At 37.7% G+C, this 16,576-nt stretch overlaps 1 protein-coding gene across 1 annotated transcript; it reads left to right on the top strand.

The window, feature by feature from the left end:
• The first annotated feature begins 5,784 nt into the window (after window positions 1-5,784).
• Window positions 5,785-8,477, top strand: LOC127516622 (DNA damage-inducible transcript 4-like protein). Its single transcript, XM_051901399.1, has 3 exons — window positions 5,785-5,928; window positions 6,233-6,350; window positions 7,195-8,477. Exons 2-3 carry the CDS (start codon window positions 6,263-6,265, stop codon window positions 7,689-7,691), a joined length of 585 nt encoding a protein of 194 aa, XP_051757359.1. The 5' UTR covers window positions 5,785-5,928; window positions 6,233-6,262; the 3' UTR covers window positions 7,692-8,477.
• Window positions 8,478-16,576: the final 8,099 nt, after the last annotated feature.

Below are 16,576 nucleotides of genomic sequence, written 5' to 3' on the forward strand. Positions count from 1 at the left end.
TTATTTTCAGTTAAAGACACATTGGTTTCTTTGGTTTCTAAAATTGACTGGGCTGTTTTAGCAAATATTTTAACCAATGTGAGCCATTATGGATAATATACACCTTAAATGTTAGTGCCAAACATATTGAAGGCCAGATTCTTGTCAATATAACATGCTATAGGTTATAATGTTTTTATCAACATAGTTGAATCATTACAAGGCCAAGGATTTGATCACTACACTGTAAAAAATTATTTTCATGATTTGTTATCACAACCTTTTTTCTCTTGTCAAATCAACTTAGATAATTAATGTGGGTCAGATAACATGATTTTTTGAGTTTCTGTTGATTAAATCAATTGCCTTCATTGTATTAACTCAAATTTTTAATTTCAATTAACTCAAAAAAAGTAAGTTATCTGGTTGCCTTAAATTTTGAGTTAAACCAACAATTCTTTTTTACAGTGTAAATGATATGGGCTTATTTATTAATATTATATTATATTTATAGAATTATAAAGGATAATTAGCTACATTATATCACATAGACCTACATGTTAATGTAGGGTAGGATGGGGAAAATTGTCCCCCTTAAGAACAATGTAGATGTACTTTTAAATTGTTACATATTTAGATATAAGTTTAGCATATGCATGATGATGATGCATGAGCCAATGTGTTATTATAGGAAAGAAATAGAAACATTGGCTAATTTAGTTGTTATAGCACAAAATGTCAAATATTAAAAGAGCAGTAAGATGGCCCCTACTGGGGTAAATTGGCCCCCTACCTGAGGCAAGAATCCTTCATTAACAAAAAACTTTGATATTCAACCTAATACAATGTCATGGATCACTATTTTCCAGAGAAATAAAATTAGATCAATTAACGTCAAAACTGAAACAGAAATGCTACCAAATCTTTATCCACTTACAGCAGCCCTAAATCCACCTTTTCAGGTAAGAGCGGGTGCAGACATTTGTAAATTTAATGTGTCTGGCATCCTTTGTCATTCGCTTCCAGTTATTTTTAGCTGTACAAAACAGCTCATTATGCTGCTTGATATTGCAAACTGCTATTTTTTTACCATATTACTTTAGTGTACACCGATCAGGCATAACATTATGACCACCTTCCTAATATTGTGTTGGTCCCCCTTTTGCTGCCAAAACAGCCCTGACTCGTCGAGGCATGGACTCCACTAGACTCCTGAAGGTGTGCTGTGGTATCTGGCACCAAGATGTTAGCAGCAGATCCTTTAAGTTGTGAGGTGGGGCCTCCATGGATCGGACTTGTTTGTTTAGCACATCCCACAGATGCTCGATTGGATTGAGATCTGGGGAATTTGGAGGTCAAGTCAACACCTCAAACTCGTTGTTGTGTTCCTCAAACCATTCCATAACCATTTCTGCTTTGTGGCAGGGCGTATTATCCTGCTGAAAGAGGCCACAGCCACCAGGGAATACCGTTTCCATGAAAGGGTGTACATGGTCTGCAACAGTGCTTAGGAAGGTGGTACATGTCAAAGTAACATCCACATGGATGGCAGAACCCAAAGTTTCCCAGCAGAACATTGCCCAAATCATCACACTGCCTTTGCCGACTTGCCTTCTTCCCATAGTGCATCCTGGTGCCATGAATTCCCCAGGTAAGCAACACACAGCCATCCATGTGATGTAAAAGAAAATGTGATTCATCAGACTGCCTTCTTCCATTGATCCGTGGTCCAGTTCTGATGCTCACATGCCCACTGTTGGCGCTTTCGGCAGTGGACAGGGGTCAGCATGGGCACCCTGACTGGTCTGCGGCTATGCAGCCACATATGCAACAAACTGTGATTCACTGTGTATTCTGACACCTTCTATCAGAACCAGCATTAACTTCTTGAGTAGCTCGTCTATTGGATTGGACCACACGGGCCAGCCTTCGCTCCCCACATGCATCAATGAGCCTTGGCCGCCCATGACCCTGTTGCCAGTTCACCACTGTTCCTTCCTTGGACCACTTTTGATAGATGCTGACCACTGCAGAGCTGCAGTTTTGGAGATGCTCTGACCCAGTTGTCTAGCCATCACAATTTGGCCCTTGTCAAACTCTCTCAAATCCTTACGCTTGCCCATTTTTCCTGCTTCTAACACATCAACTTTGAGAACAAAATCTTCACTTGCTGCCTAATATATCCCACCCACTAACAGGTGCCATGATGAAGAGATAACTAGTGTTATTCACTTCACCTGTCAGTGGTCATAATGTTATGCCTAAACAGTATTGTCTTAATTATAAACACACTGGTTTGTAGTGCAAACAGTTTTACAGTTTACTGCACTTTGATATTCTTCTTGTTATTTCCCTATAGTGGCTAATAAATCAGAAATCTCACACATTAACAGAAGGCACCTTACTTCTGTGTTGAAAAATAAGGTGGATAGAGTTGTTCCAAAATGGTGACTGTAAATTTAGACAGAGGGTTCTGGGTAAGCTGGCTCTTATCATTCATGAAGTAGTTTGTATATATATATATATATATTGTGAGAAAGAGATAGATTGAGCGAGTTTATTACCTGCATTCAGATTTAGCATTTTCCTTCAGGTCAGTCCTATGTTCATAATAAAAAATCTGTTTAAATGTCCGATGTATTATCTTGTCCTCTTAACTGTTAAGGGTTTTCCCGTGACTGACAGCGCTAGTCAAAGCATTTGTCAGTTGTGTCTTGCTCCGTGTTCACAACAATTCAGTCTTTTCAATGTAAAAGTCTTCGCTACTGACTGACACACTCATAAAGACAGTCTTTGCCGCCATCTAATGGCGTAATAATGTAACTTCTGTTACTGTTCTTGGTCAGGGACTATTTTTTCCGGCGGAAGGAAGGCTTTTAGTGAAACTTTACTTCATGAAAGTTGTATTGATACATACTTTTGGCTTTAATATTTGTATTGTGTGGTAACCGTTTTATAAAAGCAATAAGGTATTCGAGGCTAGTGCTGTATCGTGAATAAGTCACAGCTTCATGAGTTGTGCCTAACAACGGCCTTCAGCCGTGACTTATTCACGATACAGCACAGCCTCTCGTACCTTATTGCTACCTTCTAAATTGCTTATCAACCGCGACCAGCTGAACAATACAAGGATAGACATAAAACTACTCTTTTAATTCTTTCAAATAAATAATATGAAATTGCATAAATTATTTATGTCCTAACCAAAGTAATTTAAAGGGAGAAGGTACCATTTATAAAAACATAAATTTTAATTAGACATTAAATTTTGATGTTAAATCCGCTATGGTTTTAAATAGAATTGTTCTATAGTCTATGGATCAGAAGTAACTGTAATTAAATTACAGAAAAATTAAGCGTAATCCCTTACTTTACTTTTTCATGGAAAAAGTAATGAAATTACAGTAATTAATTACTGTATTAATTACTTTCCCTAAATGTATTGCACTTAGTAATGCATTACACCCAACACTGATTGTGTTTTAGTTTGGTTTTTCCTGTTCCTGCTTGCCTGAGTTGCCGTTCCTTGTATGTTTCCAGTGGTTCTAATTGAGTTACACACTTGTTCCCTGTTCTGTTAATGATCTTCCCTTGTGTATTTAAGTCCTTGGTTTTCCTTATTCCTGCTCCTGTGATAATGTTATGCGAGTTGTTTGGTGTATGCTCTTGCTCTTTGTGTTAATTAAAAAGTATCTCATTCATTCTGTGTCCCGTTCCTTGGATTATACACAGCAACCCTGACATTTAGTAACTGCCATTTTTTGTGGACTTTAAAAACATGTCTATAATTTAATAAATTTACCTATTATTTTACTAACTCCCTCTGTTTCTCTTTTCACACTCTTCATTTTCGCCCTCACTCTCTCACTGTCTCTCTCTCTCTCCCTATTCAGCAATGTCAGCTCCCCCCTGCTTGTGTCAGTCTCTATGAGATGCACTGTGCTAGCTAATGCATGTGACTCTGTTTTCTTACCAGGATCTTGTTCATGCCATGTGACCAGACACAGATCTGCCTGAGGACGGCTGGATTTCATTAGGCTACTCTGCCAGTTCTGTGTACGTGTTTGTATGAGTCAAATTTCATGGCTGAAACAACGTTCCAGTGCTGTGTGGTTTCTAAATACAGTTGAGCTCAAAAGTTTACATACCCCTTGCAGAATCTAGAAAAATGTGAATCATTTTAACAAAATAAGAAGGATCATGAAAATTGCATGTTATTTTTTATTTAGTACTGTCCTGAATAAACTATTTCACATAACAGTTGTTTACATAGTGTCCACAAGTTTTCACCCCTGACTCTTAACGCATCATGTTTCCTTCTGGAGCATCAGTGAATGTTTGCAGCTTTTGTAATAGTTTTGTCTGAGTCCCTCAGTTGTCCTCAGAGTGAAAAGATGGATCTCAAAATCATATAGTCACTGCTGAAAAGGGTTCAAATATGCAGAAGATGCTGGAAAAGTGAAGAATCTGCAGGACCTGAAGGATTTTTCTGAAGAACAGAGCTCAGTTTAACTGCTCAGAACAAACAAGGGACTCATGAACAACCATCACAAAACAAAAGTGGTGGATCATCCAGGTAACCACACAGTATTAAGAATCAAGGGTATGTAAACTTTTGAACAGGGTCATTTTTATAAATTGTGCAATTTTTTTTGTCTTGTAAACAACTGTTATGTGAAATAGTTTATTAAGGACAGTACTAAATAAAAAATAACATGCAATTTTCATGATCCTTCTTATTTTGTTAAAATGATTCTGCAAGGGGTATGTCAACTTTTGAGCTCAACTGTCTCATGTTCTGTAACTTTTGACACAATAACATGGACATGTAGGCAAGCATGCACAACAACAGCTTACCAAGAAGGCCATAATCTCAAGTAATCATATATCATTTTTAAGCTATAGCTTAAAGGGCACACTGAACATATAAAATTGCATTAAAAAATAAATAAATAAAATGTTTAAATCAATGTCGAAATAACTGGAAATCAATAATAATAAGCTGGATAAAATGTATCCAATGCATGGAGCCAAATAAACTGTTTCCAGCTCACTCATGCACATGTACAATCCACCTCTCTTTTCCACATGAAGGGATACCACTCTTTTTGACCTATACATTTAATTTACTTTTCCACCATGTTTTGCATGTTTCCTGGATAATGTTTTTTAAATCATTTAACAGACATTGCATTCACAAAGAGCAGCTGCTTATTTTCTTTCTTTTCTTTCCTTCACATAGACTGCATATTGTTATGTATGTTGTATTTAACTGTATTGTAATGTGTAGACTATGTGTGCTACAGAGTTCTTCGCTGTATTGTTGTTTAAAAAAAAAAAAAAAAAAAAATCAATCACTTTTTTACACCTGGAAATCACACTTCCTCAGTATTTAAAGGTATTTACACAACGCACTAATTTTAGCAGTGCTGACTGTAGGCTACTGGAGTTCATTGACCCATATTTTGTTTATTTGTTTTCAACAGTTTTCCAAATCTTACATTTCAGAATTAAAACTAAATCCTGTGAGCATAATTTCCTTGTCCCAAACGGCTGTCAAGGTATCAGCAAACTACAGTTTAGTAAATTTAAAAAATAAATACATTTTTGAAAGAAAGAAAGAACCATTTAGCAATTGGGTGAAGCACTGGTACATGTAGCAAATCAGAATCCTCGAAACAAACAGTCGTGGATCTCAAGAGCCTACAGCGCGAACTGGTTGCCTGGTAGAAATCAGTAAGTTCTAGAATGTAAAACGTGCGCTGATTGGTCGGTGATGTTTGATAAGCACGTGGGTATAGAGAGGCTATAAATACTGCTCGAGCCTGCGGCTTCTCGTTTGTGTGTACGCGTGAATGGCGAAGGTGCTGTGTGTGTGTGGGTCTTTGTGCTATTGAAAGAAAATTTTGTGTGAATAATTTATTTTTAAATTATATTCGTTTTACAAGGGTAAGTATCATATATTTACGTTTCTTATGTCCATGGTTAGTAATGTACCTCTGGTTAAGCATCTCTTTGAATGACTACAACTAAATAAAAAAGGTGTGCATTTGCTAGTGATTGCAGCTATGCAATATTATATTTATTAGTGTTTTTGTTGTAAATCTCGACCTGTGTAAGCTTTAATCAACGAGACAATGAAAATTGAGCTTTAATACATTTGCTTGAATATAATTTAGGCATACGTTTTGCATCGTTTTTAATGTTGTATGCATATACATGCAGCATTTAATCCTGAGTCTTTCTCTTTCAGCACTTTATACAAACTCAAAGGATTTTCACAATGGTTGCAACAAGCACACTAAACAGAAACTCGGAATGCCTTTCTGAATTTGCTGATAGAGGATATGACCAGACTTGCATCGATTATGGTAAGATATAAGATTCTTTTCATGTATAATGTTCAATATCTGTGATTTGTGGAGGCTAATGTGGTTTTCAAACAATACCACTGGACTTGAGTGCTGGGCTTGTTTACTGCGCTATTGGTGCAGAGCTGCAGCAGTGATGTCAACACCGATGAAGTCATTCTGTAACCCAGATCATCTCCTTTGTGACTACGACTTTAGGTTACAGCAGTATTTTTTTTCTTAGTTGTTACTGCGTAAATTAGTTATTGAAAATTAGATAAATAGCAGGATAATTACTTACTACCACCATACACGTTTTTAATTGCTAAATGCATTTATTAATAAAAGCATTTCGTTGTTTCGTTCCACTTGATGTTTTCAGAGATTTTTGAGCTAATTTAAAGGTGTACTAAAATTTAACAATTTATGACCACTACTGATAACTGGCACAAGTTATAATATTGTCAAAAAAACAAACAAAACAAAAAAACAATAGTTTGGCACACTCAAATTGTGATGTCTAAATTAATTTAGGAGCCAATATCTATTCAATAGATATCTATTCAAATAAAGCCTTTTAAATGTGGGATGAGGTTGGTCTTCTATTAGCCTATAGAGGAGTGTGTTAAAAAAATGCTTTTTAAAGTGCTCTTTAAGGGGTTTCATCTTGGTTGTAATCAATTTCCCTTTAAGTTGGTGCTAGATGTTGGTAAATATAATCTGAAAATAGGTGGAACCAAGAATCCACGATTAAATACCCAATATCAGATGAAAAATATCCATGTTGATCAAAACCAGTAAATGAATAATACGTTTTTGATATATCCCTCAGTCTAACCTCATATCTCTTCTCCTCTCTCTCCAGAAATGGACTTTTGGGAACGGTGTTTGGCAGAGCCTTACCTGGGTGCAGAAGTGTGTGAAGAACAGACATGTCAGCAGCTCGCCCGGCTGCTTGAGGGCTGTCTGTCGAGGGCCAAAGCCAGCAAGCTGCAATGTGCCCATTTGCTGGTGCCAGAGACTCTCACCCGGCGGGTGGCACGGGATATGCTCAGGTTGGCAGCAGGGGAGCCGTGTGGGTTGCGGGGCTGTGTGCTGGATGTGCATCTCGAGCTGGAAGAGCAGCAGCACCGCTGTGAGAGACTCGAGAGACTTGCTTGCGACTCAAGTGTGGTGCCAACTTTTGAATTGACATTGGTTTTCAAACAGGATGGCGGTGGCTGGCCGAGCCTGCGGGATTTTTTGCGCATTGGTACGTGTTTCCCACCTGGCACCCGCAGCGCACTTAAGCTCCGCCCTGGGTTTAGGCTCATTAAGAAAAAACTGTACTCCGCAGCTGGAACTGTAGTTGAGGAGTGCTGAGATGGAGATGAAGGTGGTGGGAAGGGCTGAAGTTTAAGGGTACATTTGAATGCACTCACTTTCTCATGAATGTAAGAGTCTGCTGAAGAAGCAAACTCATGTTTTTGTAAGCTTTTTTTTTTTTTTTTTAATCAATAATAGAACTTATTATTTTTGTTTTTTGGCACAAAATGACATTGGAACAAAATGGAGAGTTGATGTAGTTTTTGTAAGCATTGAGGATAGTGTTTAATAGTGGCCTTGACCTTGTGCCAGCCCTTATCCGAAATGGTCATAATTATGCTCAAATGAACGGTACACAGTGTTTCCTTTTTCTTTCACACAAATTCATTCATTATTAGATGTGTTTTCAAAGTGGAGTTATCTGACTGTTGAAGTTGTAAATTAAGTACAAGAAAGCATCACTCTAAAGGGGGCCATATTTCTGAATGTATTGTGTCTGTGCTCATGAACATGCTGTTCGAAGTCTTTCAAATGTAAATGTAAAGATTTCCAACTGGTCATGGTTTTAAAAAAAGAGACTATGGATAGGGTACTGTGTGAATTTTTTTTTTTTTTTTTTTTCTTTAACCCCTGTGTGAGTTCACCTGGTAACGTTCACTGCGCAAATGTTCGTCTTTATCCTTCTACACTTGAGCTTTGTTTAACTTGTCTTCCCAACTGAATACACTTCTATATTTTGCCTGAACTGCTGGTACAGCAACTGAACACTTTTCTTTATAAAGTTCCTTTTATAAGAAGTTGAGAGCCTTGTCTATTTTGACAATAAACTATATTTTCTAAAAACGTTGCAGGTCCTTTTCTTTTTGTAGAAAGTGTTTCACATTTTTAAATATCTAAAATAGTTGACTAATGTCTTGCATGTGTTAAACCTTCCAGATAGGGAATTTTTTTTTTTTTTTTTTGTATCATATCACCTACTTAAGATGTCACTGAACACAACTGGTCTTACCCACAGACAAACTTCATCTGGCCCAAAGCCCAGTTTAATTTAAAGTGCTAAAAGTTGCCTTTTTATGGTTGTCTGGTATCCTGAAAGACTAAAATTAAGACTAAAAGTTTACAAAACTAGCGAGCACATGCATATTAACATACAGGAAATATCTTCAGCACTTGTTATATTTCACCTCTAATGTTAAATGAATTTCCTGCATGTTGGTGTAAAGAGGAAGTCATTTTATTTCTTACCCAGCAACTTTGAATTCTTGACAACCTGAGATATTTGTAAATGACTTGGTTTAACTACTCTTACAGGGACATCTTTGCAGTAGAAGTGTTGTATGAGCAGGAGCATTTTTTTTTTTTTTTTTTTTTTGCACTCATTCTGAAAATGGACAGCTGGGTTTGCAAGGCACATTTTGAACAAAGATCATTAGATGCTCTTCCCTGATGAGTGGCTGCATTTTTTTTTTTTTTTTATGTAAGAGAAACATTGAAAAGGATGTACACTTTTTTTTTTTTTTTTTTTTTCTTTTTTTTTTTACTTAAACCCTAATAGGGAATGTTCCTCTGTAGCACTTGCAGAATTGGTGCTACAGAGGAACAGATATTTTAATTGTTAATCTCTGTTACTTTGAAGTGAAATGTTTAAGCAAGCTCTAACTGTAAGTCAATAACAGTGTGCCTGCGAGTTGGCAGGAACTTTCTCGTAGTCATACAACAAATTATTTGAAAGTCTCAGAATGCATTTGAGCAGAGCTGTGTTGTGAATTCCCAGGCTCAGCGATTCTCTGGTTTAGTCATATGACAGGCTGTTTAAACGGTCTTGGCCAGAAAGAATTGTAACCCATAAAAGGGCTTCTAAGAAATATGACAAACATTCAGTTGTTATGTGGAGCAATATATTATGTGGGATCTGGCATGAAAGATATGTTCTATAAGGAAAAGCAACAAAGACTTCCTCATTACTTTTTATTAACTAATAGACAGGCTACATGTATATTCAGCGCAGGACTGTATGAATGTAAAACCAGCTGAGATCCAGAGGCCCTCAAACACAATGCTTTTCTGATGTTTGCTGTCCAACTTACTACACACACAATTTGAAATAACATGGTTGAGGCTTTAAGCGCCATATCTTGTTGCCTTCATGCTTCTCTAGTTAAAGGTCATTGGCTCTGACAGTAAATAATTTCTAAAGGTGACTGTTGACTTTTATATAACATGGTTGTGACCTGTTGACTTTTTAGATGTGAGTGAAGAGAACTTGAGTTTATAATGTGAAAAGTCTCTTCTAAAGACTCACACCCCTGGTTGGACAGACAAGGCTTAAGCCTAGTCCTAGACTAAAATGCATGTTTGAGCTGTTTTAACTGAAAGCAACTTGCACTAACATGTCTTAAAATATGTCAGTGCCATTGTTTTGTTTAAAGATGCACACCACCAGTAATGTTTTTTAATTTTTTTTTTTCTACGGCACATTTACAAAAGCTCTTTAAATGTCCTAATTGAACTAAAGGACTAATCCTGGCTTAATCTAAACCCTGTCTGTGAAAGGGTTGTTTCACAATGTTAGTGAAGACATCTCATAGACTTCCACTGTTTTTAGGTTAATGAGATGTCCTATCCCAACCCCTACTTGTAAACATAATCCTTACAGAAATGTTCTCACAAGGTTGTCAAGATATTTCACTATATTAGTATAGCCAAACATGTACACAAGGCTTGTTTGAGTGTCGGAAGCTGCAACTGATGATAGGTGCTAATTCAGCAGAATGTCTCAGAGAACCACACAGCAAAAAAAAACTCTCTCTCTCTCACACACACACACACACACATACACACACCTTTAACACTCTCCCCTATCCAAATCATAAATATATCTATCGTGTGGTTTTTACAGCAAAGCCTATCTCGAATTTTCACTGGAAGGAGCAAGTGACTTTCAAAAAGAAAAAAACTTCCTCTTACTGTTAAAGAGAAGTCTAAAAAAACCCTCTGTAAAAATGTTTACTGTCGTAAGATATGTGATCATAATATATGTTGTATATGTGAGGACTCATATTAAATATTTAAAGATGTTTAAGATGAGTTGTATGTCATAGGACAATTTCAAATGAATGCAAAGAAATCATTTGCAGCTCAAAACTTTATCTAAAGCATCTTTTAATTTTTATCATTTATTTCTATAATATGTGTGGCCTTCTTACCTTTTTAAATCTGTGTGTTTATGTTTTGTCCTAATGTTATAATTTTTGGAACTCGGACAGTTACTATATGTTCTGTGCAATTGTTTTGATAAAAGTGAAATATCTAAACTCTTAAAACACAATGGCCCGGTTTCACAGACAGGGCTTAGGCCTTAGTTAAATTAGGATATTAAGTAGCTTTTATAAACGTACACTAGAAAAAAAAAGAAAAAAAAAAACATTACTGGTGTGCATCTTGAGATAAAACAATGGCACTGACATATTTTAAGATATGTAAGTGCAAGTTGCTTTCAGTTAAAAACAGCTCAAACATGCATTTTAGTCTGAGACTAGCTTAAGCCTTGTCTGTGAAACTGGGGGAATATGTATTAGCTGTATATGCTACATTTGGTTTTCGACCATTAAAAATGGATAAAATTCAACAAACTTTGGGGGGAAAATGTGGAAAGTGATTTTTCCCAATTTTTAACTGTCACCATTGGCATATAATCTAACAAGGATTGCTAAAGTCAACTAAATTTACTAATATTTCTATCAATCTCTATGTAAAAATAAAATGCTGCTTATAAATATGAACAAAATCAAACATTTTAGCCAGAAAAGTTTCTAAAATGTGGCTAATTTGACATGGATTGACCCAGTAGGCACAAGTCATTCAGTTCTGGGCATCTCTTAGCTTATATTACCACTTGTGACTTGTAAATAAAACCCGCGAAACTACATATCCCACAAACATTGGCCCCTGAAATTTATGTTCCTGCAATATGGCCATGGTGTCCCAGTACCCATGTGCTATTCTCATCATCTGTCCACAGTGCAACACATTTTGATATTCTGATACTCTCATTTAGATGCTATTTTGTATCAATTACAACAACTAGTGTAAAATTTTGATCCTAAAAAAACTTGGTTGATAAATCATACAGCCAATCATCATACCTCAAAATATGACTAATAAGCAGAAACTTCCCAGGAGGTGTTGAAGACAGTATATTATCTTATATATTAATTGTCATAAATTACCATCATCATAACACAGCTTCTCTTACCATGGATATACATACTCTATAAATGCACAGTCAAACAATGTAAAGAAAATAATAATAATAATATTAAAAATTCCTTACATTTATATAGCACTTTTCTGGGTACTCAAAGCACTTTACATACGGAAGGGGGAATCTCCTCAACCACCACCAATGTGCAGCATCCACCTGGATGATGCGACGGCAGCCATATTGCGCCAAACGCCCACCACACACCAGCTTATTGGCCAATGACCTCACTTTGAGGACTGCAGGACTGTCACTATGATTAGAAACAGGTTTATGGTAAAACCTGCTGGGCATTATTGCCTGACGTACCTCCACCTGTACCAAATTACCAGCCACAGGGTCATCAACTGGGAGCTACCCTTCAATGATGTTTCACCCCTTTAGTCCCAGAACATCTCAGGGTGGTGGGGCAGCAGACAGGTACATCTCCCTGCGGCTGGACTTTGATCTCAGGTCCTTATGCCTTGAGGCTTCTCAGAACCCCAGCTCTTGTCATTCCTCCTCAGCCATAGCCAAAAGCTTCCTCTCTCCACCTCTTCGGCAAGATCTTTTAAGACCTTCATGACCTTGCCAGAGCTGAAGCCGTTGTCCCTCAGGAAGCAGCTGAACGAGTGGGCAACAAAGCCATGGCAGCCTATCTCCACTGGGTATGTTGTTGCTCTCCATCCCTTTTCCTGGCATTTCACTACCAGGTCGGCATACCGTGACTTTTTCCGCTCGTACGCCTCCTGTACTGCTTCCTACCAGGGCACAGTCAGTTCCACTAGCACCACCCGCTTTCTCGTCTCAGACCACAAAACAAGGTGTGGTCTCAATGTAGTTCGCACAATAGGAGCGGGAACTGTAGCCACCTGTCCAGGTTTGCTCGTAATGACCAGTCCCTGCCACTGGCCAGGATTGATACCTTGTGCCTAACCTTTCTGCACTAACTCTCCTGCTCTCACAAATTGGACAGGCTGACTCTTAAGGCTCTGGGGCCTCTTGTTTGCCATCGCCCTTGCTCTTTCCGTGCATTCTGCCAACTTCCTTAGCATTGGCCTGGCCTTGTTGACCTTGGCCAACAGATTTCACAAGAAGTCTTTCCTCTTCCAATCTTGTCACTACACCAACCAATTGTTATGTGGCACAACAAGATCAAATTTCACTGGACACTGTGGAGTGGTAATTTCCTGGTCTTATCATCATAAATCGGCTGAAAACTATATTAGCCACTGTCTATTTAAGTTTTTAACAAAGGTAAATAGAAAACAATAGTATTGATCTTTACGGTCCAAATGGACAGAAGAATTTGCATTTGTGGAGAGATCTGGATCTGTGGTTTGTCTCATTTTACAATTGAATTGCATTGTTTAAAAATCGGATGTGAGCAATTGAGGAACTCTCTGCACATCCCTGCTCTTTAGGACAAAAATAAATAAATAAAAAGAAGTAGAAAAATAAAAGACTTACTAGTTGCACAAGGGTAAAATCTTTTTTATTTTTTTTAATGAAGACCTGCAAGTTTTGTGACAAAATTGTTTGGTACTTGGTGTACTGCCCCAGTCCCAGCTAAAGGAGAATGGTGATTAGTTCATTACAAACCGTGCCGTGCCCTATTATAAAAGGGTGTGCACATTTATGCAACCAGGTAATTTAAGTTTCTCTCTCTCTCTCTCTCTCTCAATATTACATCTAAGGTAGAAAAAGATCTGACATGATTTTACGTAGATTTATTTTTCACATCTCAAAAAGCTGCCATTTTATTAGGGGTGTAAACATTTTATAAACACTGGATACCAGATTCTAATGATCGTGTAAGACCCTAGACATTTTGAAGAGAAATTCTAAAAATGTATAATTGAAATTAGTTACAAAAAAAAAGTCAAGTTACAAAAAAGAATGTGTTCTATTAATTAACAAAATATGCTAAAACACACACAAAAAAATTGTTAACCATATGCTAACAGCATAATATGTATTTATTAAGTTCAAATGATAAATGTTAGACTAGACACATTTACAAACAAAAGTGTTCTGTACTAATGCTTTTAACATTTATAAACAAATAATAAATACATGTGCAGTACAGCCAAGAGCATGATGAACACATTCTTTGAGTTTCCAAACATCTGGCAGTTACCTCATTTGACCTTCAGATTACTTGGTTCTCATACACTGTCCTATCTGGAATGAAAATACTTGGCTACATGGCCATATTTTCCTGGCAGTGTTGGAGTGGGCATTGGCTTTCTGTTTGACCTATCAGGTGTGTTTGTAAGAGTCACTTCTGCATACATCACAACCCTGATAAACAGCTGATTGTCCAAAAATATCAAACCACAGTTGTGTACACAAGTCACACAGTGATGAAATAATGTTGGAAGAAGACAAAGTTTTCTCCAGTTTCAACTGCAGTTTATTCATAGACATAAGTTGAAGACCAACAGCTAGAAAGGTTGTGTTGCTGAACAAAAGCCTAACTCCATGTTTTTCACAGAAAATATATATGCAATTCTGGAAAACTTCTTTCTTGACTTTTTAGTATACATTAGCTCAAATTTTGCTGGCACCTTTATCAGCTGTACTGTTTTCTCTAGAAGTTTTCTTGGCATAATACTATCCTATACTATATACTACCCCCAGAGATTTTGTCAGGAATGAGTTAATCCTAGCTGGCACTAAATCTAGCCTCAAAGTCAGTCAGCTGGTTGAATTTATCCTGTGTGTTAATATCCTAATTGCACCTAACCAGTGAGGCATACTGGCCATTCCACAATATCAGCTGTTCTGTTGAACTGTTGCAGTCCGTTCTTTTTTCTATGCTCTTGTTTAATAGCAAAGCAATATGTATACAGTATATATATACACATTGTGTTCCAAATTATTATGCAAGTGACATTTTGTGCGTTATGATTTCACTACAATAAACATTCAGATTTTAGTTTTTCAAAGAAAGTGTTTGTTTGTTTTATTTCTCATATCTTTCTATCTATCAATCTACCAGTTATCTAAAAAGACATGAGAAATAAAACAAACACTTTCTTTGAAAAACTAAAATCTGATTGTTTATTATACTGAAATCCTACTGATATGTCACTTGCATAATAATTTGGTGTGTTTGTACATATTTTGCAATAGACTTGTGATAGCTATGTGAGCACTATTACAATGATATATACACTATAATGCCAAAAGTATTGGGACACTCCTCCAAATAACTGAATTCAGGTGTTCCAATCACTTTCATGGCCACAGGTGTATAAAATCAAGCACCTAGGCATGCAGACTGCTTCTACAAACATTTGTGAAAGAATGGGTCGCTCTCAGGAGCTCAGTGAATTCAAGCGTGGTACCGTGATAGGTTGCCACCTGTGTAATAAGTCCATTTGTGAAAATTCCTCACTACTAAATATTCCACGGTCAACCGTTAGTGGTATCATAACAAAGTGGAAACAATTGGGAACAACAGCAACTCAGCCACGAAGTGGTAGGCCACGTAAAATCACAGAGCGGGTCAGACCTCCAAAGTTTGTGTGGCCTTCAGATTATCTCAAGAACAGTGCTTAGAGAGCTTCATGGAATGGGTTTCCATGGCCGAGCAGCTGCATCCAAGCCTTACATCACCAAGTGCAATGCAGAGCATCAGATGCAGTGGTGTAAAGCACGCCGCCACTGGACTCTAGAGCAGTGGAGACATGTTCTCTGGAGTGACGAATCACGCTTCTCTGTCTGGCAATCCCATGGATGAGTCTGGGTTTGGCGGTTGCCAGGAGAACGGTACTTGCCTGACTGCATTGTGCCAAGTGTAAAGTTTGGTGGAGGGGGGATTATGGTGTGGGGTTGTTTTTCAGGGGTTGGGTTTGGCCCCTTAGTTCCAGTGAAAGGAACTCTTAATGCTTCAGCATACCAAGACATTCTGGACAATTTCATGCTTCCAACTTTGTGGGAAGAGTTTGGGAATGGCCCCTTCATGTTCCAACATGACTGCGCACCAGGGCACAAAGCAAGGTCCATAAAGACATGGATGAGCAAGTTTGGTGTGGAGGAACTTGACTGGCCTGCACAGAGTCCTGACCTCCACCTGATAGAACACTTTTGGGATGAATTAGAGCAGAGAATGTGAGCCAGGCCTTCTCGTCCAACATCACTGCCTGACCTCACAAATGCACTTCTAGAAGAATGGTCAAAAATTCCCATAAACGCACTCCTAAACCTTGTGGAAAGCCTTCCCAAAAGAGATAAAGCTGTTATAGCTGCAAAGGGTGGGCAAACTCCATATTAAACCCTACGGATTAAGAATGGGATATCATTAAAGTTCATGTGCATGTAAAGGCAGACGTCCCAAAACTTTTGGCAAAAATAAGTGTCTCTTATTTTGCTGTCTTTATCGTTCTTCATCTGATTCAACTTCATCATCTGATTCTCCTGATCAAGGTCCCTGTAAATATAAAAATCTGCAGAATTATGATATCGGTAACAGGGAACTCCTCACCATCAAGTTAACCCTAACTCCTTGAGATACCATCCACAACTAGAACAGCTTCCTGCCCTCGGCAGAGTACCTCCAAAACTCCCTCCCCAGCCAGGCATGGTATGATGATCTGGGCCACATGTGACGTGGAATGATGGCACTTGGGCGGACCGCTCCTGTTTGCCAGATCTGATCCGCAATCAGGCCATAGCAATGGCACATTTCAGCCAA

Source organism: Ctenopharyngodon idella, chromosome 7 (genome assembly GCF_019924925.1).
Source record: "Ctenopharyngodon idella isolate HZGC_01 chromosome 7, HZGC01, whole genome shotgun sequence".
Lineage (NCBI taxonomy): Eukaryota > Metazoa > Chordata > Actinopteri > Cypriniformes > Xenocyprididae > Ctenopharyngodon > Ctenopharyngodon idella.

Coding starts and splice junctions, on each gene's coding strand:
- LOC127516622 (XM_051901399.1), top strand. CDS start 6,263: ATGGTTGCAACAAGCACACTAAACAGAAACTCGGAATGCCTTTCTGAA. Junction 6,351..7,194: donor CCAGACTTGCATCGATTATG/GTAAGATATAAG, acceptor CTCTCTCTCCAG/AAATGGACTTTTGGGAACGG.